The following is a 16915-nucleotide window of genomic DNA, read 5'->3' on the forward strand; positions in this document are numbered from 1 at the left end:
GATTAATCTTTAAAAAACGCTCTGGTAGATGCATGTGCGTGCGTACGTGCGTGCTCAGGAGTGTCCTTACCAGCCCTTCACTGGGCATGATGCTGGTAAGGTGGACCACCTCCAGATGGGCGGACTGAGAGACCAGAGAGTCTGAAGACAGAGAGATGATGTGGTCGCATATCCCCGCTAAGGTCTTACACTGGAGATGGCATCGGAGGTAGAGAAAGCAGAGGGGGAAAAAGGACAGGAAATGAGAGAGAGCGCGAGAGAGAGAGAGAGAGAGAGAGAGAGAGAGAGAGAGAGAGAGAGAGAAAGACAGAAAGTTATTGAGATTGGTTTTGGTCCGCGAGGGATTCCGTGACCTAGCTGGAGGAGGTGAAACAGAAATCATTTCATCAGATTGTTCCACATCGCCACTTCCATCACTCCAGCACACAAACTGTTTCCTGTCACAGTCTGTCCACAGGCATGCCCACAAGACACTGCCACACACAGAACAACACATCACCGATACCAGCCAACCCCGAGGTGCCCACGTGACATTTTATAACATCTACATTACAGAGCACAGATTTCATTTGTTGTTATCTGTAATTTTTTGGGGGAGACGATAAGGGCTATTTTTTGCGAGTGGTTAGATTATCTGATTATCTGTATTTTTATTATTTTTTTACACTGGATTTACATTCACATATTACCTAATACGTAGTGCATCTGAGCAAATGCACCAGATTTAGGTGGGATTCGGGTTTACAGAGACGGTTACCCTGGTTATCCTGCCTCATCGCATCACTGCCGAGTGCACACACACACACTCACACGCATACACACACACACACACACACACACACACACCCATGCACACAAACACACATACGCTGGATTGTAACACACATGCATGTAAGAGAATATACGTTGTCTACATTCACACAAGCAGCATGATAGTGATGAACCCTGCATAAAATAATCTGAGCAATTACTGGATTATAGTTATGAAATGAACAGAGATCTTTTCAACACACATGTAGTGCAAGCACACACACACACACACGCACACACACACACACACACACACACACACACACACTATAGCTCAGAGCCTATATTCATTCACTGTGAGAGAAAAGGTGGAGGATCTACAGTGAGCTGGCTATGTGATGCTTATGTTTGCTCTGTCTCTCTCACTGTCGCTCACACACACGCATGCACACACGCACGCACACACACACATACACACACAGACACACACACACACACACACACACACATACTTCCATCCTTTTCTGTGTAAGATATTTGAACATTTCACTGCCTGTTTATTTTTCTGGTTATACAGACATTAATATTATGTTCAAGTCAACGTGTACACATTTCATAATGGGATACCCAGAACTGAAGCTTTAATTTGGGAAAAAACAACGTAAGAAAGATATAAGTAGGGGAAAAGCAGAAGCAGTGTATATCTAATCCCGCCTATAGAACCATGAATAGCATGCAAAGTCCCCAGCTGGAAACCACAGCCAGTGACAACGTTGTGGCTCTGCTTGTATCCCTCTTTGATCATTGGAGTAATGGTGTTGACCTGGGATTAACACAGGCCGAGAGACAAAAGGCCAGTTCCCAGTGTGGAGACTCTCAACTCCTCCAGTACTGACACACCCAGCCTTGACTTAATACGCCTCCATTTGTACAGGTCCTATCCCCTGACCAATCGGGACTATCATAACCTTAACCGACTCGAACACTTGATTTAAGAGCAGTCAAACAGAAAGCCAGACATAGTACGCTGCCAAATGGATTAAGCACTGGCTGCACACTGCCCCCCCCTCCCCCCCCCACTATCCTCCCTCTGCACCCACCACCTCCCTCATTCTCATTCTCCCTCGCGCACACACAACAAACGCGGCAAATATAAACCTGAGCAGAGACACAGAAAAAGATGGAGAGAGGAGGGACAAGTAGAGTGGAGGAGAGAAGAGGGGAGGTGGGGAGGGAGAGTCCGGGAAGAAAGGGGAGACAACAAGGGAAAGGGAAAAACACACAAGTAGGACAGTCTTATGTAATTCCTCTCATCCTTATGCATGCATGCACATAAAAACAGACACACACACACACACTTATACATACTTCGCGCTCCATCAGACAAACAGACTCACACATGCTCATATCTTATCTCTCTCTCTCTCTCTCTCTCTCTCACACACACACACACACACACCATCCCTGGCCATCTGATTGCTGCAGGCCGTAGTCTGGAGGAGAGCAGAGTAGCAGTGAGTTTTGCATTATTGAGCAGAAGCTGACAAACGTACAACTGCCACTAAAGTAGCTACAGCAGAGCTGACTTTAGCATTAAACAGTGTCTGAAGCCCATACTGGATGCACACCGGAGACTCCCTCATACTATATGTCTGTCTGGATCAACCGCCATAGTTCAATTAGGTCAAACTGCCAATACCACCATGTGAAAAGAGCAGAGTTTAAAACTTGTATTTCTGTAATTCTATTAAGAACAAAGTGTACTTAGGTTTCATAAAGTAAAATACTCATTATGCGGAGTGGGTCCTTTTAGTAGCTCCAGTTATTTATATTACTGGCTGTTACTAATGCATTAGCAGCATTTTAATGTTAAAGTGCCCATATTATGCTCATTTCAGGTTCAGAATTGTATTTTGAGGTTGTACCAGAATAGGTTTACATGGTTTAATTTTCAGAAAACACCATATTTTTGTTGTACTGCACATTGCTGCAGCTCCTCTTTTCACCCTGTGTGTTCAGGTCTCTGTTTTGAGTGAGGCATCGCATTTCTATCCCATCTTTGTTGGGAGTCGCGCATTCTCAGTAGCTAGGTAAGGATCACATTAGCTAGCTGTTTGTTTCTACAACTTCAGTTAGTACAAGGCAGGATTAGCCCGGAGACTTCTCCTAAACAAGGGCGCACTTCCAACTTTGCGTGGCATACCTGCAGAACAGGGACATGGAAGTAGTTCTTTTGTAGATTATGGTGAACTAGTGTGTGTTGTAGCAGTGTTTTGCTATGAGAATGAGCTAGCATGCTAACGGTTAGCCCCCTCGTTTCGGCTAGTGATGTAGAAAGCCGTGCAGATTTTGAACAGCTCACCAGGAGACTGAAGGCAGGACACATTCAGAAACCGTATCTCACTCAGAACACCATGGATGGGTTTTTCCAAGTTTGGATGCGTGTGGAAGCACCAGAGACACAAAATAACACCCCAAATCCCCGAAAAAAGTGCTTTTTTCATAATCTGGGCACTTCAAACAGCAGCAGGATCAGCTGTGGCTCATTTCAACTACTTTAAATAATGATGTCATTATACAAGATGGTCATGTGTATGTGATGCAAATTTAAATTAGAATCAGTGGAGTAAAGTACAACATTCCCTGTCAAATACTGGAGGATATACACAACTAGATACTAGATGTTTCAGCGCTGGTTCTTAATGTTCTTAATCTGCCTACCTGCTACCTGATTGCTAACTCACTAAAAGTCATTAGTGAGTTAGCAATCAGGTAGCAGGTAGGCAGATAGCTCACTAGTTATTTTTCATTTTTATGTCATGTCAAAAATGTAAAAGACAGTGCTTTATGTTAAATCTGACTAAAATGGAAGGAGTCTCTGCCTGTTCGTCTGTCCTTTGATTTACTCGACAATCGTTCATCCGATCGACCGAGGACCAAAGGAAGTGCAGTGTCTTGAGATCTACGGGACATATTTATTAGTAATGTGTTATGTACACACTGTGTAGTGAATTGAGAGGGGACCCCTATTAACTGTTACTGGGTACAGCTCGCTCTCCGTCGTGTGATACAGTACATTCAAGGACAGATGATGAAAGAGTGACTGAGTTATATATTATATATATAATATTCAAGCATCAGCGTGTAACTTTCGGGAATGAATTCTTTTGTTCCAGGAAATGGCCTGGTCGCTAGCTGTTAGCGAACAAAGATGTCATTGGAGGTGTAGCTGTTGTAAGATGTTTGGATGAGCGGTTCTCGAGGAATTACCGGAAGCCAATCGGCCTGTTCTGAACATTTTCCTCCGACACAAATGCAAACCAAAAGAAAAACATTCATCATTACACACATTGGCTATATTAATTTGATTGCAATATATATATATATATATATATATATATATATATATATATTGCATGGTTCCCAAAATACTGTCCTGTTTTAAAATTGATAGGTAACATAACTGTGTATCCTCTTTTTCATCCTATGTGTGGCTGTCCAGTGAGCATGATTTAGTGGCAGATTTTATTAATTTCTAAAACACATCCAGTATTAAACAATCATCAGCAAGAAAGCAGCATCTAAAAACAAACCACCTCCTCCTTCTCTCTCTCTCTCTCTCTCTCTCTCTCTCTCTCTGTCACACAGACACATACACACACTCTCTTTCTCTCTCTCTCTCTCACACACACTCTCTCTCTTTCTCCCTCTCTCCCTCTCTCCACGCTGTCTCCCTATTTCACACATAAACCTCCCACACACAACAAAATTAGTCATGTGTAGCCTTTTGTCTGGCACCCAGGATTTTGTGTGTGTGTGTGTGTGTTTGTGTGTGCACACATGTACAGAGCCATTTCAATATTTGAATTTGCCTGATGTCACTGTCCTGTGTCATTAACAGGCCTGTAACAACAGAGGTAAACGACAAGCAGAAGGCTAAGGTCTGAGTCCCTTTGACAGTGGAGGCACGGCACCACGGGGAGACCGACATCTCAAACACACACTTATGGTTGCTTTTGTTTATAGAAATATGTAACACAATTGCATCTATACTGTATACTGACCGAACATCTGATGTAGGATTTATTTCTTGGCATAAAATGGCCAGATATTTTTTCAGTGAACTCCCCCTGCCAACATTTTATTTGGTTTCCTCCACCTGACCATGAATAGCAGCAGGAAGTGTCCCGATCCAACTGTCAGCCCGGATCAGACACTAGCTGCTCACTCGCTTTCACACGTGGACACAGACAGTTCTCCGTCACACACGCACAGACACACACACACACACACACACACACACACACACACACACACACACACACACACACACACACACACACACACACACACACACACACACACAGAAGCTAAACTGGAGCTTTCAAAAGGCCTCAGGCTCGCTTGCACTTAAACTTGCAGTTTTGTTCCACAAATTCCCACAAAAACACACAGTGCTCTCTGACATGCACACACACACACACACACACACACACACACACACACACACACACACACACAATTCCCATGCAGACAACAATGTGCAAACACACACATACAGACATTTTTCAGCTTTTTCAGAATCACCACGACTGTGTTATCGGAACCAAAAATTCCAAAGAAATGTGTCTACCAGCAGAGATAAAACTTGATTAAAGGAATGGTTCCACATTTTAGTATTCTTTCTCACCGAGCTTAGCACAAAGACTGGAAACAGTGGAAAACAGCTGGCATTGTTCTGTACAAAAGGTAAATCAATCCTTCTTCTGCACCTCAACAAATTAGTTCACATATAATTAACATGTTATGTCTCCTTTAATTAATCTATACAAAACCTGAAGTGTAAAAAGGACAACTTGTGGTTTTATAGGAGGTTATGTACTGTTTGTGGCCCCAAAGCGGAAACTTCCTGGAGTTGCTCCAGGTTGCCTGGTAACTGCTCCTGTTTTTACACTTTGGTTTTTATATGGATTTGTATGGGGAAAATAATTTGATATTCCGTGTTAATTAATGAGCTTTAAAGGTGCTACTAGGTAGATAGAGCCAAGCTAGCTGTTTCCCCTTGTTTTCAATCCTTATCTAAGCTAAGCTAAGCATCTGCTGGCTGTATCTTCCTATTTAACATACAGATAACAGAACGGTATTGAACTTCTCATCCAACCGCTGGCAAGAAAGCAAATTAGCGTATTTTCCAAAATGCTGAACTATTCCTTTAACAAGAACTTTACTAGACTTGTTTCAAAAAAGAGAGATTCTGTACGGCACAAGTACCTTATTGCACACATATATTGTAATTTTTATCCTGTGTAAATTATTTATTATTAGTTTGTTTTTGCACTGTATTTCATGACAAACAATAAAGTTTTCTGAATCTGAATCTAAGTATATTGAATATAACTCTTTCCAAGGTCATGTGTGAGGCAACCGGAGAGGGTAGGATGCTGAAATAAAATCAGACTACTGTATGCACTAGCAGAGCAGTCTTGTTGTAACAATTTTTTATCTATCCATTTAACAGCCATCATTGTTGAGTATGTCATTGTGCCTCTTCCCTGCTTTCTGTGGTGGAAACAGGCCAAAACTGTGAATCATTATTGATATTTTTATATGAATTTGACATTTTAAAGCAGAAACTTACCACATGGAGAATCTTATTCTCTGTCTCATACACAGTGCAATCCTGTAAAATGAGAAAATGACAAATAAAAGGGAGAGAAGAAGAAAACATGAGCTGGAGAAAAGCATCTATGCCAACATCCGCACACAAGCTCAAATATCTCCCTCCTCCAAATATAACAACCAGGAAAGAAGGAAAGAAGACAAATGAGACGGCAAACACGAGGAAAGACAGATGACTTCTTTTTCAATGGAGAACATCAGCAGTCAGCTATTTCATTCCAAACCTTCCACATTATGCATATTACTTTATAATCTAGGCAGACTAAAACATTGGATTGACCAGTTCTGGACGTTTCCTGGAGCTTCACGAGCCTCCGCAGGATTTAGAAACTACATTATTTGAACATGACAGATTGTTATTTAACGATAGCTGATAGTTAATCTATTTCTGGGAAAGCAGCCCACTGAATCCACCAGATGTGTATGGTAGCAGATAATTCATCTGTTTGATGCATTAGTGCGGGCGGTGCTGCCACCTTTGTCTGTCCCGCTGCACCCTGGCAGCCACATGTTCATTTGGCCCATTGTGGACCTACTGTGGCCCCTTCCCCCCTCCCCCTCTCCTGTGGCCCTTGTAAGAGGGGATGGGTGTTATCTGCTCGGCTCCAGGACTCACTCCGGGCACACGTACAAACACACTCTCACACACTGTGAGCAGGCTCTTACAGGGAGGATGTGGATGGAGTCCAGGAGAGCAGACATACTTTCTGTCCAAAACAATGAGAATTCTACAGTGTCAGAGAGTGAGTGTGTGTGTGTATGTGTGTGTGTGTGTGTGTGTGTGTGTGTGTGTGTGTGTGTGTGTGTGTGTGTGTGTGACTGCGCCTCCAGTTTTAGTTTTTTTAAAAGTGCATTTGTGTGCCTAAACTTGGTGAATCTACACGAGGGAGCGAGCCAGAGGGGTAGCAGAAGGAGGACAGGAAAGGAAGGGATGAGAGACCCCGAGTTCATTCTCCACCAGGACCCACAAGTTAAGCAGAGAGGATGTGGCGTAACAGTGAGTCAATGAGTACTTTGCCTAAGGCTGCTACTGAGGGCTACTCGTCCCATCAGCCATGCTGCAAACAGCATGTGGCAGTGGGCATATGCTTCACTCATAGTCAAATCTATAGAAAAGAGCTATTGACCAGAACAAGCTGCAACCTTATTAATGCTCCTAATCTAAACCCACTTTAGTTTTGCCCTAACAATTCAAAATGATGGCCTTTATTGTATCAGTGTACTGTATATTGACATGATGGATGGTGTGATGCAGATGCATGCATCCTGTGCGTGTTGGAAGCACCTGTTGTACGATGGTGGTTAGTTCTAGGCAGAGCTGCACAATGTTGTTCTTCAGTAATGAATACTCGGTCACACTGGCGAACGGAGACCTGAAGCAGACAAAAAAAACAGATTCAAAGTCTTACAAATGCATCTGAGACCTTAATAATATGGTGAACTTTAGAACACTGGATAAGTGTACTGGTCATAATCGTATTCTACATGTTGTTATTGTTTTCATTAAATTCTCCTGTTTGAAGTACTGTCTTTTTTTCTTCTTTTCAGAGTAAAACAGGTCTCAAAGTCACACTTAAATGAATGTGAGCAAAGGATATTTGGCCATTTTATTAAAAAAAAAGAGTTACTTTATGTTTTGAGGAAGTCATTTTGCTATATTGGTGTTTTTATTTTCGTTTATTTGCGAACAGCGGGATTATAAAATCTGTGATAGGGCAGGGAGAGAGAGCGATAAAAGCTAGTCTTTGCTCCTCTCGGAGCATATGAGCAAGTGATAAAGACAAACAACAATATTTGCTTTTATGACATGGCCATGAGGCTACGCAACCCAGAGATGTACTAAAGCTCAACATTGCTTTATTTGCATGTGTTCTCTGTTTCATATGGTTTCATCAGCTGACCTAACTTCACGATACCAATTATGTTACTGTATGAAGTGTAAAAATAACAGGAACATCTGATAATGTAATGCAGCCCCACAATACAAACAACCTCTGTAAAGTTTATTATTCCATTTTTAAAGGAACTTTGTGTCAGAGGGAGATTGTAAGGTGTTCCTCTTTTTGTTAAATGGACTATTTATATAGCGCTTTTCTAGTCCTAACGATTACTCAAAGTAGGGCTGGGCAATATATCGATATTATATCGACATCGATATATGAGACTAGCTATCTTCTTAAATTTTGTATATCGCAATGTCGTAATATGACTGCATTACAGTAAAGTGATGTCATTTTCTGAACATACCAGACTATTTTAGCTGTTCTGTTATTTGCCTTTACCTATTTAGTCCTTATATCAAAATTACTGATTATTCTTTTTTAGGAATCACATTGTGTAAATTTTTTGTGAAAGCACCAATTGTCAACCCTACAATGGGCGATATCCTTAACGTTCCACTTCCGGGATTGCTCCGGTGCCGCAGGAAATTCCGCCGGATGCAAACAACTTCCGCTTTCTTTTTTGTTGGAATTCTAAACTCCGGGGGATTGATGAGGACTATGGTTAACTGCTCTTCAGATCTCTGCAGGGTAAATCCAGGAAACACAAGGACTGAACTGCCCAGGAGTTTGTGTAACAACAGATAAGTGATTACTACAACAACAATGCACAGTAGTTCCATCTCTTTTCTTTCTCTCTGTTCCTGTGAAATTAAGCTAGCTAGACTATCTGTCCAATCTGAGTTTTCTGTTGTACAACTATTTAGCAGCGGCTCTGTGCGGAGCTTAGCACCGCCCATGACGATTGTGATTGGTTTAGAGAAAAGCCAATAAACCAGAGCACGTTTTTCTCCAATCCCGGAATGCTGTGTGGACTAGCCAGACCCTCCTCCGCTCCGTAGCGTGTGGATGGTCTGGCAAAAGCCAGACTAACCCTACAATACCGCGGCAATATCAACATTGATGTATTTGGTCAAATATATTATGGTATTATGGCTTGGTTAGCTCAGTTGGTAGAGCAGGTGCATATATATAGACATAGCAGCGGGTTCGACTCTGACCTCTCTCCCTTTTCATGTCTTTCATCTGTCCTGTATATACACTGTATATTATATACTGTATATATATCGTGGTATTTGATTTTCTCCATATCGCCCAGCTCTAACTCAAAGCACTTTTACATATTACAGGCACCATTCACACACATTCATACAATGCTGCTGAGGATGCCATACAAGGCGCACCTGCTCATCAGATAAACATTCACACACCAATGGTGCAGCATTGGGAGCAATTTGGGGTTCAGTGTCTTGCCCATGGGACTGCAGGTCCAGGGATTGAACCACCAACCTTCCGATTGGTAGGGGATCGCTCTACCACCTGAGCCACAGCCGCCCCTGTTAACTTACTAATTTCTGAAAACAGGTATAGTTGCTCTACATTAGCATATCATTTCTACATTGAGATTGTTGTTATCATGTTTACTGTTAAAAACTGGGGATGTTGTAAAAAAGATCACACGTCAAATTCCCTAATTCTTTTTACAGTGTGGTCGCTACCTGTCGAGCCAGGCTAGCAGGTTCTTGGCTGCACCAATCAGATCCACCACCGAGGTAAGGAAATCATTGGGTAGCCTCCGGGAAGCTCGTCCATCGTAGTGCCCACCCCTCCGCCGGCCCAGGATGAAGTTCTGGAGGTTCTTCGCTGAAGCGTTCAGCTTGTGGGACAGAGTCCGCAGGTTCTCCGTCTCTAGGCCGTAGTTCTGGAGGACAAACGGAGGGACTCATTTTAAAAGCAGAATCACAAATATTTGTCATCCATTCAATACTGTGCCTCAATCTTGTGTAGAGTATTGAGACTGCTGTTGCTCTGCTTACATGCTGCTTTTGTTTTGCGCAGTCTGTGCGGACATCATTGGTTTGAGGTAACTTGTGGTTTACTTGATAAAGGGTTAAATAAATAGTTTACCATTTCAGAATCTTTCCGAGAGTTAGATAAAAAAAATTATACCACGAGATAGATATGGAATTTCTTATCCCTCTCTTAGCAAGCACGAGATTTCCCAAAATGCTGAACTACAGGTTTATAAAAATCCTTGATGTTTCCAAAAAGAAACATGACAGAGTAATGTAAAACCACTGGAATAAATACAACATAAGTTACACAAAATGTACTTGTATCTGTCTTAATAAGGATAACCTTTCCAAGTTTTATAGGTTGAGCAGAAAAAGTCTTGACTGTGGGTTATTCTGAGTGGAATGAACTGAAATTAGAACTACTATCTCTGAATAGACATTAGCATTTTCATATATCAGCCGCACTATGCACACTAATACAAGAACACCAAGCTGGTTGAGTAGCCCATTACTGCACTGTGACCCTTTTAAATAAACACACACACACACACACACACACACACACACACACACACACACACACACACACACACACACACACACACACAAACACACACATACAGACCCACTGAGCCACATTGCGCTCAGCATCCCAAGGCACCTCCAGTCACTTCCTGCCTGACAGAGCCTGATTCCTGCTGACACAAAGGCTAAACACACACACATGCGCACACACAGGTGCACAAACACGCGCACACACGCGCACACACACACACACACACACACACACACACACACACACACCCTTGTATAGTGAGATGCACGCTCAGCTAGACGTATCTATTCCTCCTCTGCCTCAAGATCTATTCTACACAGTCACGACCACAGTGACTACAAAGGAGAGAGGGTTTCACAGTGGCAGCAGAGAGAGAGAGAGAATTGAGGCAATTGAGGAACTAAAGAGGCAGAAGACAAGAGGGCGAGAGAGGGAGAGAGAGCACCCCGCTATCCATCTCGCTAAAACTGGGTCATGCATGCACTGTGTTCTGTGTAATCTTCTGTATTCTGTGGTAATGTAGCTGTATACATGAACTTGGCGTGCACATGTTTGCACAGCTGTAATTAGCCTGTCCTATGATTCAATCTAAAGCTGTGTGCGGCTGTCTCCAGGGGACAGAGTGTTGAGACAAAGCGGGGGAATAATGTCCTGTGTCGACTCTCTGAATGTGTGTGTGTGTGTGTGTGTGTGTGTGTGTGTGTGGAGAAAGAGAGAAATAATTTGAGCAGTACGTGCAAGTGTGTGCCTGTGTGTGTCAAATCAATACAGTAAGAGGGCGATGCCATTAAGCAACCCACCCCCCTTCTCTCCACCTTCATGTCGATGTGGTTGCCATAGCAGCCATGTGTGCCGTGGCCTCTCCTCTATGCTGATATTTCTACCACTGTTCACGGGATCAAAATCAAACATTTGTTCATGAAATGTTTGGGCAAAATAAGGGACATTTCAGCATTTGATCATTTTCTTTTCAAAAGTAAAGCATTCATCAGTCTTTCTCCACTACATTAACTCGCACCAACATCTAGAGTATGTAACCTCTAGTCATCAAGAGAATATTGATTGTGTGTGAGCTGCTCTCAGCTTGGAAGATCTGGGTTCACTGCTTAACTCAAGCAGATGAGTTTTTTTTATAATGAGTGAATTTTAGATTTTTACTGCAGGTTTACCCCAAAATAAGCTACCAGCTTTGTAATGTAATGACATTTTTTTATGGGACTGTTTCAAATAAAGTGTTTTAATTCAGATAATGTTACCCCTGAGCAATCAACAACTAGACAAAAAACAACAATTACAAAACCTAAAACCAAAAACATAAAAAAGGGCAAGAACAGTAAGACTAAAATCGCTCAGAGACAAACATACAAGCAAATTAAATAAAGGGCAAAGGATAGAGTTAGGGGTGAGTCGAGGGGTCAGACAATAATGGGGGATGCTACCGTACAGACTATACGGGCAAACCCAAAGATAACATTCAACATTTATCTATGCTTTCTAATATGGGACATCTGATGACTCCTGTCTACTTAGCTCCAATTAAGAAAGTATAAATTATGGCCGACTATTTATTAACTTTGTATAAAGTTAAACATAACCACTATTTTAAAATCAATTTGGAGTCACACAGCGTAGCACTGAAAAGGAGAAAACATAGAGAGCTGACTCATCTGCGTTAGGAGATGACGACATGAATCACTTTCTCAGAACAAAAGCAGAACTGGGACATAGTTCCAAACATAATAAAGCTGCCTGATTATTATTATGGATTATGCCAAGCTATTTTAAGTTTCAAAGTTGTTAGTTTTTTGAAGACTTAAGTTGTTTGTAAGATGTTTTTGGCACATAGGCAGAACATCCTGTCTGTTTGCATAGGTTTACTTCCAGAGGCTCCATGTTCTTCGCCAAGTCCAAACATATGAAGGTCAGCTTGATTAAAACATTCTAAATTGCTGGTAGATTTGAATGTGTTTCTGTGTGTGTGTGTGTGTGTGTGTGTGTGTGTGTGTGTGTGTGTGTGTTAGCTCAAACAGACTGCTGAACTGAACAGGGTGTCTCTCTGCCTTTCCTCTGGCAATGAAGAAGAAAAGAAAGGCATAGAGACTGAATGGACTTTGTGCCATGCTAACTGAATAGCATTTCTTGTCTTATGTGTAATCATGTGTAATGTTTCAAATTACACTGATTTTTCGACCTTAAAAGGAAATCAAGTGAGCTCTAATATGACACACCATAAAGAAAAAGAAGTGGCTCTAAAATAGAACCTTGGGGGGCGCCACAATTAATATAAAAAGCTAATCTCAACCTCATCATCTGACCCAGAGGGTGCAGAATAAAGTTACAATTTGTGTGACAGATTTTATTGTGAGAGTTCACCAGGACTCTGCTCGGTGCCAATTAAGACACAATCTACAACATACAAAGAGATCTGTGAAAAGAATCATTCAATTGTCTACTACTAAAAGTTTTAAAAAGATAATGCACATTAACTGAGTGGTTTCTTATCATTTGATGATGAAAAATACTAGCTGCACACAGTATATCAGCTGTCTAAGTTTGTGACAATGGGAAATTGTTATTTACTTTATAATAAATCTGTGTGAAACTGGGGCCTGGCTCCTATAGCTGACTTTGAAAAGAAAAGCTGTACTTGCGGCCCTCTGCTGTATTTTTGTTCTGAGTTCAATTGAATTTAAATAGATGTTTTCATTTGCTCAACACCTTTTATGTAACTTCAATAAAATGATTGTCTTTCAATTCAGATTTTGGGATGAGCAGTCATTTTATTCTTAAATTATGCCCATTTACCAGCACATCTTGCTGAAAATTCACTGCACAAACAGAAACCTACAGTACTTAGCATAGTTGCTGGGGGCAAAAACTTGATTGCATAGGCATAAAAGAAGGGACTTTTCCACATTTACAGCGAGAGTGAAAGCTCAGTCAGCGTTTGAAACTTGCATTGATCCAGGGCCACAGAAGCTCCATTTTTTTACTGCAGAAAGACCAGAAAGTTCTAACAGTTGAGCCAAGGGAACAGGGTTTTGCTTTCCTTATGATGGATTATATTGCTGACGACAGTGAATCGTCCTTCCAAATATTCAGTGTCTACAGGTACAATAAAGCAGTGTCTTTGTTACCTACAGTTAATAAGAGGTAGGTCAGTTGAGAATTGCTTTTCTGCGGCTATCTTAAAGGATAATTTTGATTTATTATAACTTGGGTATTTTTGTAGTCTTAGCCTTTATTTCTATTGATTATGAAAACTTTTTACTCAACAAAGTAATTGCTGAGATCTTGGAAAACATGACAACTTTGCTACAACAAAGTCCAACGGGGCAAGAAATGAGCAGTGGCATGATCAGACAAATTGTAAACCAGCCAACAGTTTAGCCAGATTATCTTAACCACAAGTGAGCGCATAGCCAACATGCCTGTAATAACGCCTATTTGCAGATGAAAACTGTATGTGTGCATACCTACAGTATGGCAAGGTTGGTATAGGTCAAAGTTTACTCCCCAGATGTGTTCCCAGATTTCAGCAATTAACTGGGTGAGGACAGTGTTATTATATCTGATAGGAATGACAAAAAGTAAGACCCAATTTGTGATAAACTTACACCAGTAGTTTTAGTGATACATGATGTCTACCTGGCATCTCTCTATGTGTGTGGTGTGTGTCCAGTTTCAGGACATATGGTGATTGCTGCTCTGGGACACTCATTCCCATGCTGGAACGTTTGAATGAGAAGAGGTTTTAGCGTGCGTGCACACACACGCACACACGCGCGCGCACACACCCTCACACACATTTAAACAGCCCCAACAAATCCAGCCATGTGTGCCTGGGAGATAAGGTGCATCCTGCATACTCTTTCTACATACTCCCTCTCTTCCTCTTCCTCTCTTTCCCTCTCACTCTCCCTTCGTCTCTCTCTCTCTTTCTCTCACTGGTAGAGTAGCACTTAATTCCCCCTAATTCTCTAATCCTGAGCACAGGGCCACTGCACATACAGTCAGCAGTGACCGAGGCAGTACACAAAGCAGGGCCCAAATGATGGAGGATTTTTCTGGCCATTTCTTAAGCCAATATCAATAACTGGTGGGAGGGGTGGGGGGGATAAACAACAACCAATCATTCTACCTGTGAGTAGCGGCAATACAGTACCGGACAGAATTTTCTTTGATATCTTATATGTTTCATGAAAATCTTGTTTCATTTCACAAAAGAGGACAAGATTCTTAAATGTCAAATATAGCCTAATGACAAGCAGTTGTACAAAAACTTTGCCTAATAAAACTGTACAATAGCATAATATATATCAGATAACAGAGTATTTTTTACAGTGTGGTATTAGTACTTTTCCTTGAGTAAAGGATCTGAATACTTCTTCCACCACCAATAATAACACACCAAGACCTGCATATGTGCATATATATTACACCCTTCAAAGTATTATCGATTGAGAGAAGTGTCAGTAAGTAACAGAGGCTGACTGACCAGGGCACAGAGGAGGTCGACAGCTTCCAGGATGAGCTCCTGATGTCCTATTCTGGTGACACCCAGCTCCTCCAGCTCCTGATGGGTGATGTGCAGCAGCTGCTCTCCCCCCATCTGCTCCCGCTCGAAACTCTTCACGTACTGCTGGAGACAGTCATCCAGACCTGAGGAGAGCACAGACAGACACAGATTAGCCAGTGCTGATGTTGATGTGCTAACACTGTGTAGAAGAGGCCTTCCGGTCAGCCTTAGCCAAAAAAATATTCTATTTGGTATAATAATGATGCATTTTGACTGCATGGTATGCCATAACTCTACGCAATTCAACTCGTTTTCTTTTGGTTTTCCATTAGCAGAAGTTGTGGATAGTACCCATGCTACCTGGTACCTTTTTTGGTTGGTCCGCTGGGTTCCAAGCAAGCTGAGCTACTAGGAGATGGAGATAAAACACTGCAGACCATTGATTGGTCATAGAGAACCGTCACTAGTGTAACACAGGATGTGCAGAAACCCGCCATTTTTTAAAGAGCCAAGCTACCGTCATTAACGGCTGCAATGTTTTTATTCACTCGCCCCAGATTTTTAAAAAAACATTGCAAAATAGATAAAAGCACCTGGTACAAAAAGGGAGTTGAGTCAAGGTCGAGCCGAAACTATGCAGCAGAAATGAGGCATTGTGCCCCATCCCAGAGACAGAAATATAAAAATGAGTAGGACATATTTATTACAGACTGATAGAAATACAAATTTGATTTCCTGTCTGTCATATTGTACACTGAATCCTGGTCCACTTAGCTGCAACACAGAATTCAGGCACGAGTGCAGACACCCACACAGAAACTCAATATGAAAATCTGCCAAATAGAAACACAAGCTGAACACCAGCCTAAAGCCAGAAATGTCATCAATGCTTTATTGGCAACTTACTAACTGTCACTTAAAAAACACAACTGTTGGTTTGGCTTTTCAACATCTGATGATGATTGCACACCATGCTGTAATAAGATTTCCTTTGATGCCACTGCTTTTTACATGCTATTTTGCATGTAAAAAGCAATGCATTTTTAGTGTTTGCAGAGTTGCAGAAAAAATGAATTTCATGCACATTCTCAGACACTTATAATAATATATAAATTATATAAATTGATAATAATAACAATCTAAAAAAATAAGCACTTTTAGTGGTTGGAAATTGATGGTGTGTTATTTTTCAATAGGGTTACATTGCAGCCCGGTTGGCAGCTGCCGGTTGGCAGCTGCCGGTTACAGCGTTCTCGTTCAACACCGGACCAATTTCAAAGATTCTTGTTCACATTAGTCACTTAGACACAAATCCATGGAAAAATAGGGTCCTGGTTGAACAATACTGAAATTCCCATTTAAGGGTGTGTCCAAAATATACCCAGATATGTGAGTAACATATCGACGTATGACTTTCCGCTGTTAAGCTGCGGCCGCTTGCCGTGCAGAGAGCCAATCAGATGCACATAGCCGTGGTGGGTCCAGGATACTATTGATCAGTATGAGCCTCAGGCTTTGAACCAAACAAAGTCAATAGAAAGCACACCTCCCCACGGACCTAATGAAAAAGCCTGCTCCAAAAATGAGCACACACAGAGCAAAAACAATGCATTAG

The 16915-nt window shown here is 41.7% G+C and overlaps 1 protein-coding gene across 6 annotated transcripts in view; it reads right to left on the bottom strand.

Moving 5' to 3' along the window:
• The window catches only part of si:ch211-26b3.4 (connector enhancer of kinase suppressor of ras 2), a 76621-nt gene that overhangs the window by 39875 nt on the left and 19831 nt on the right, over positions 1 to 16915 (bottom strand). For all 6 annotated transcript variants that reach the window (XM_039813306.1, XM_039813305.1, XM_039813308.1 and 3 more), the window contains 5 exons: positions 15280 to 15443; positions 9929 to 10131; positions 7715 to 7802; positions 6389 to 6430; positions 71 to 190 (listed from right to left, as the gene is read on the bottom strand). In XM_039813306.1, the coding sequence (XP_039669240.1) occupies positions 71 to 190; positions 6389 to 6430; positions 7715 to 7802; positions 9929 to 10131; positions 15280 to 15443 (617 nt within the window). The remainder of the gene's footprint in view (positions 1 to 70; positions 191 to 6388; positions 6431 to 7714; positions 7803 to 9928; positions 10132 to 15279; positions 15444 to 16915) is intronic.

This window comes from Perca fluviatilis, chromosome 10 (assembly GCF_010015445.1).
Source record: "Perca fluviatilis chromosome 10, GENO_Pfluv_1.0, whole genome shotgun sequence".
NCBI lineage: Eukaryota > Metazoa > Chordata > Actinopteri > Perciformes > Percidae > Perca > Perca fluviatilis.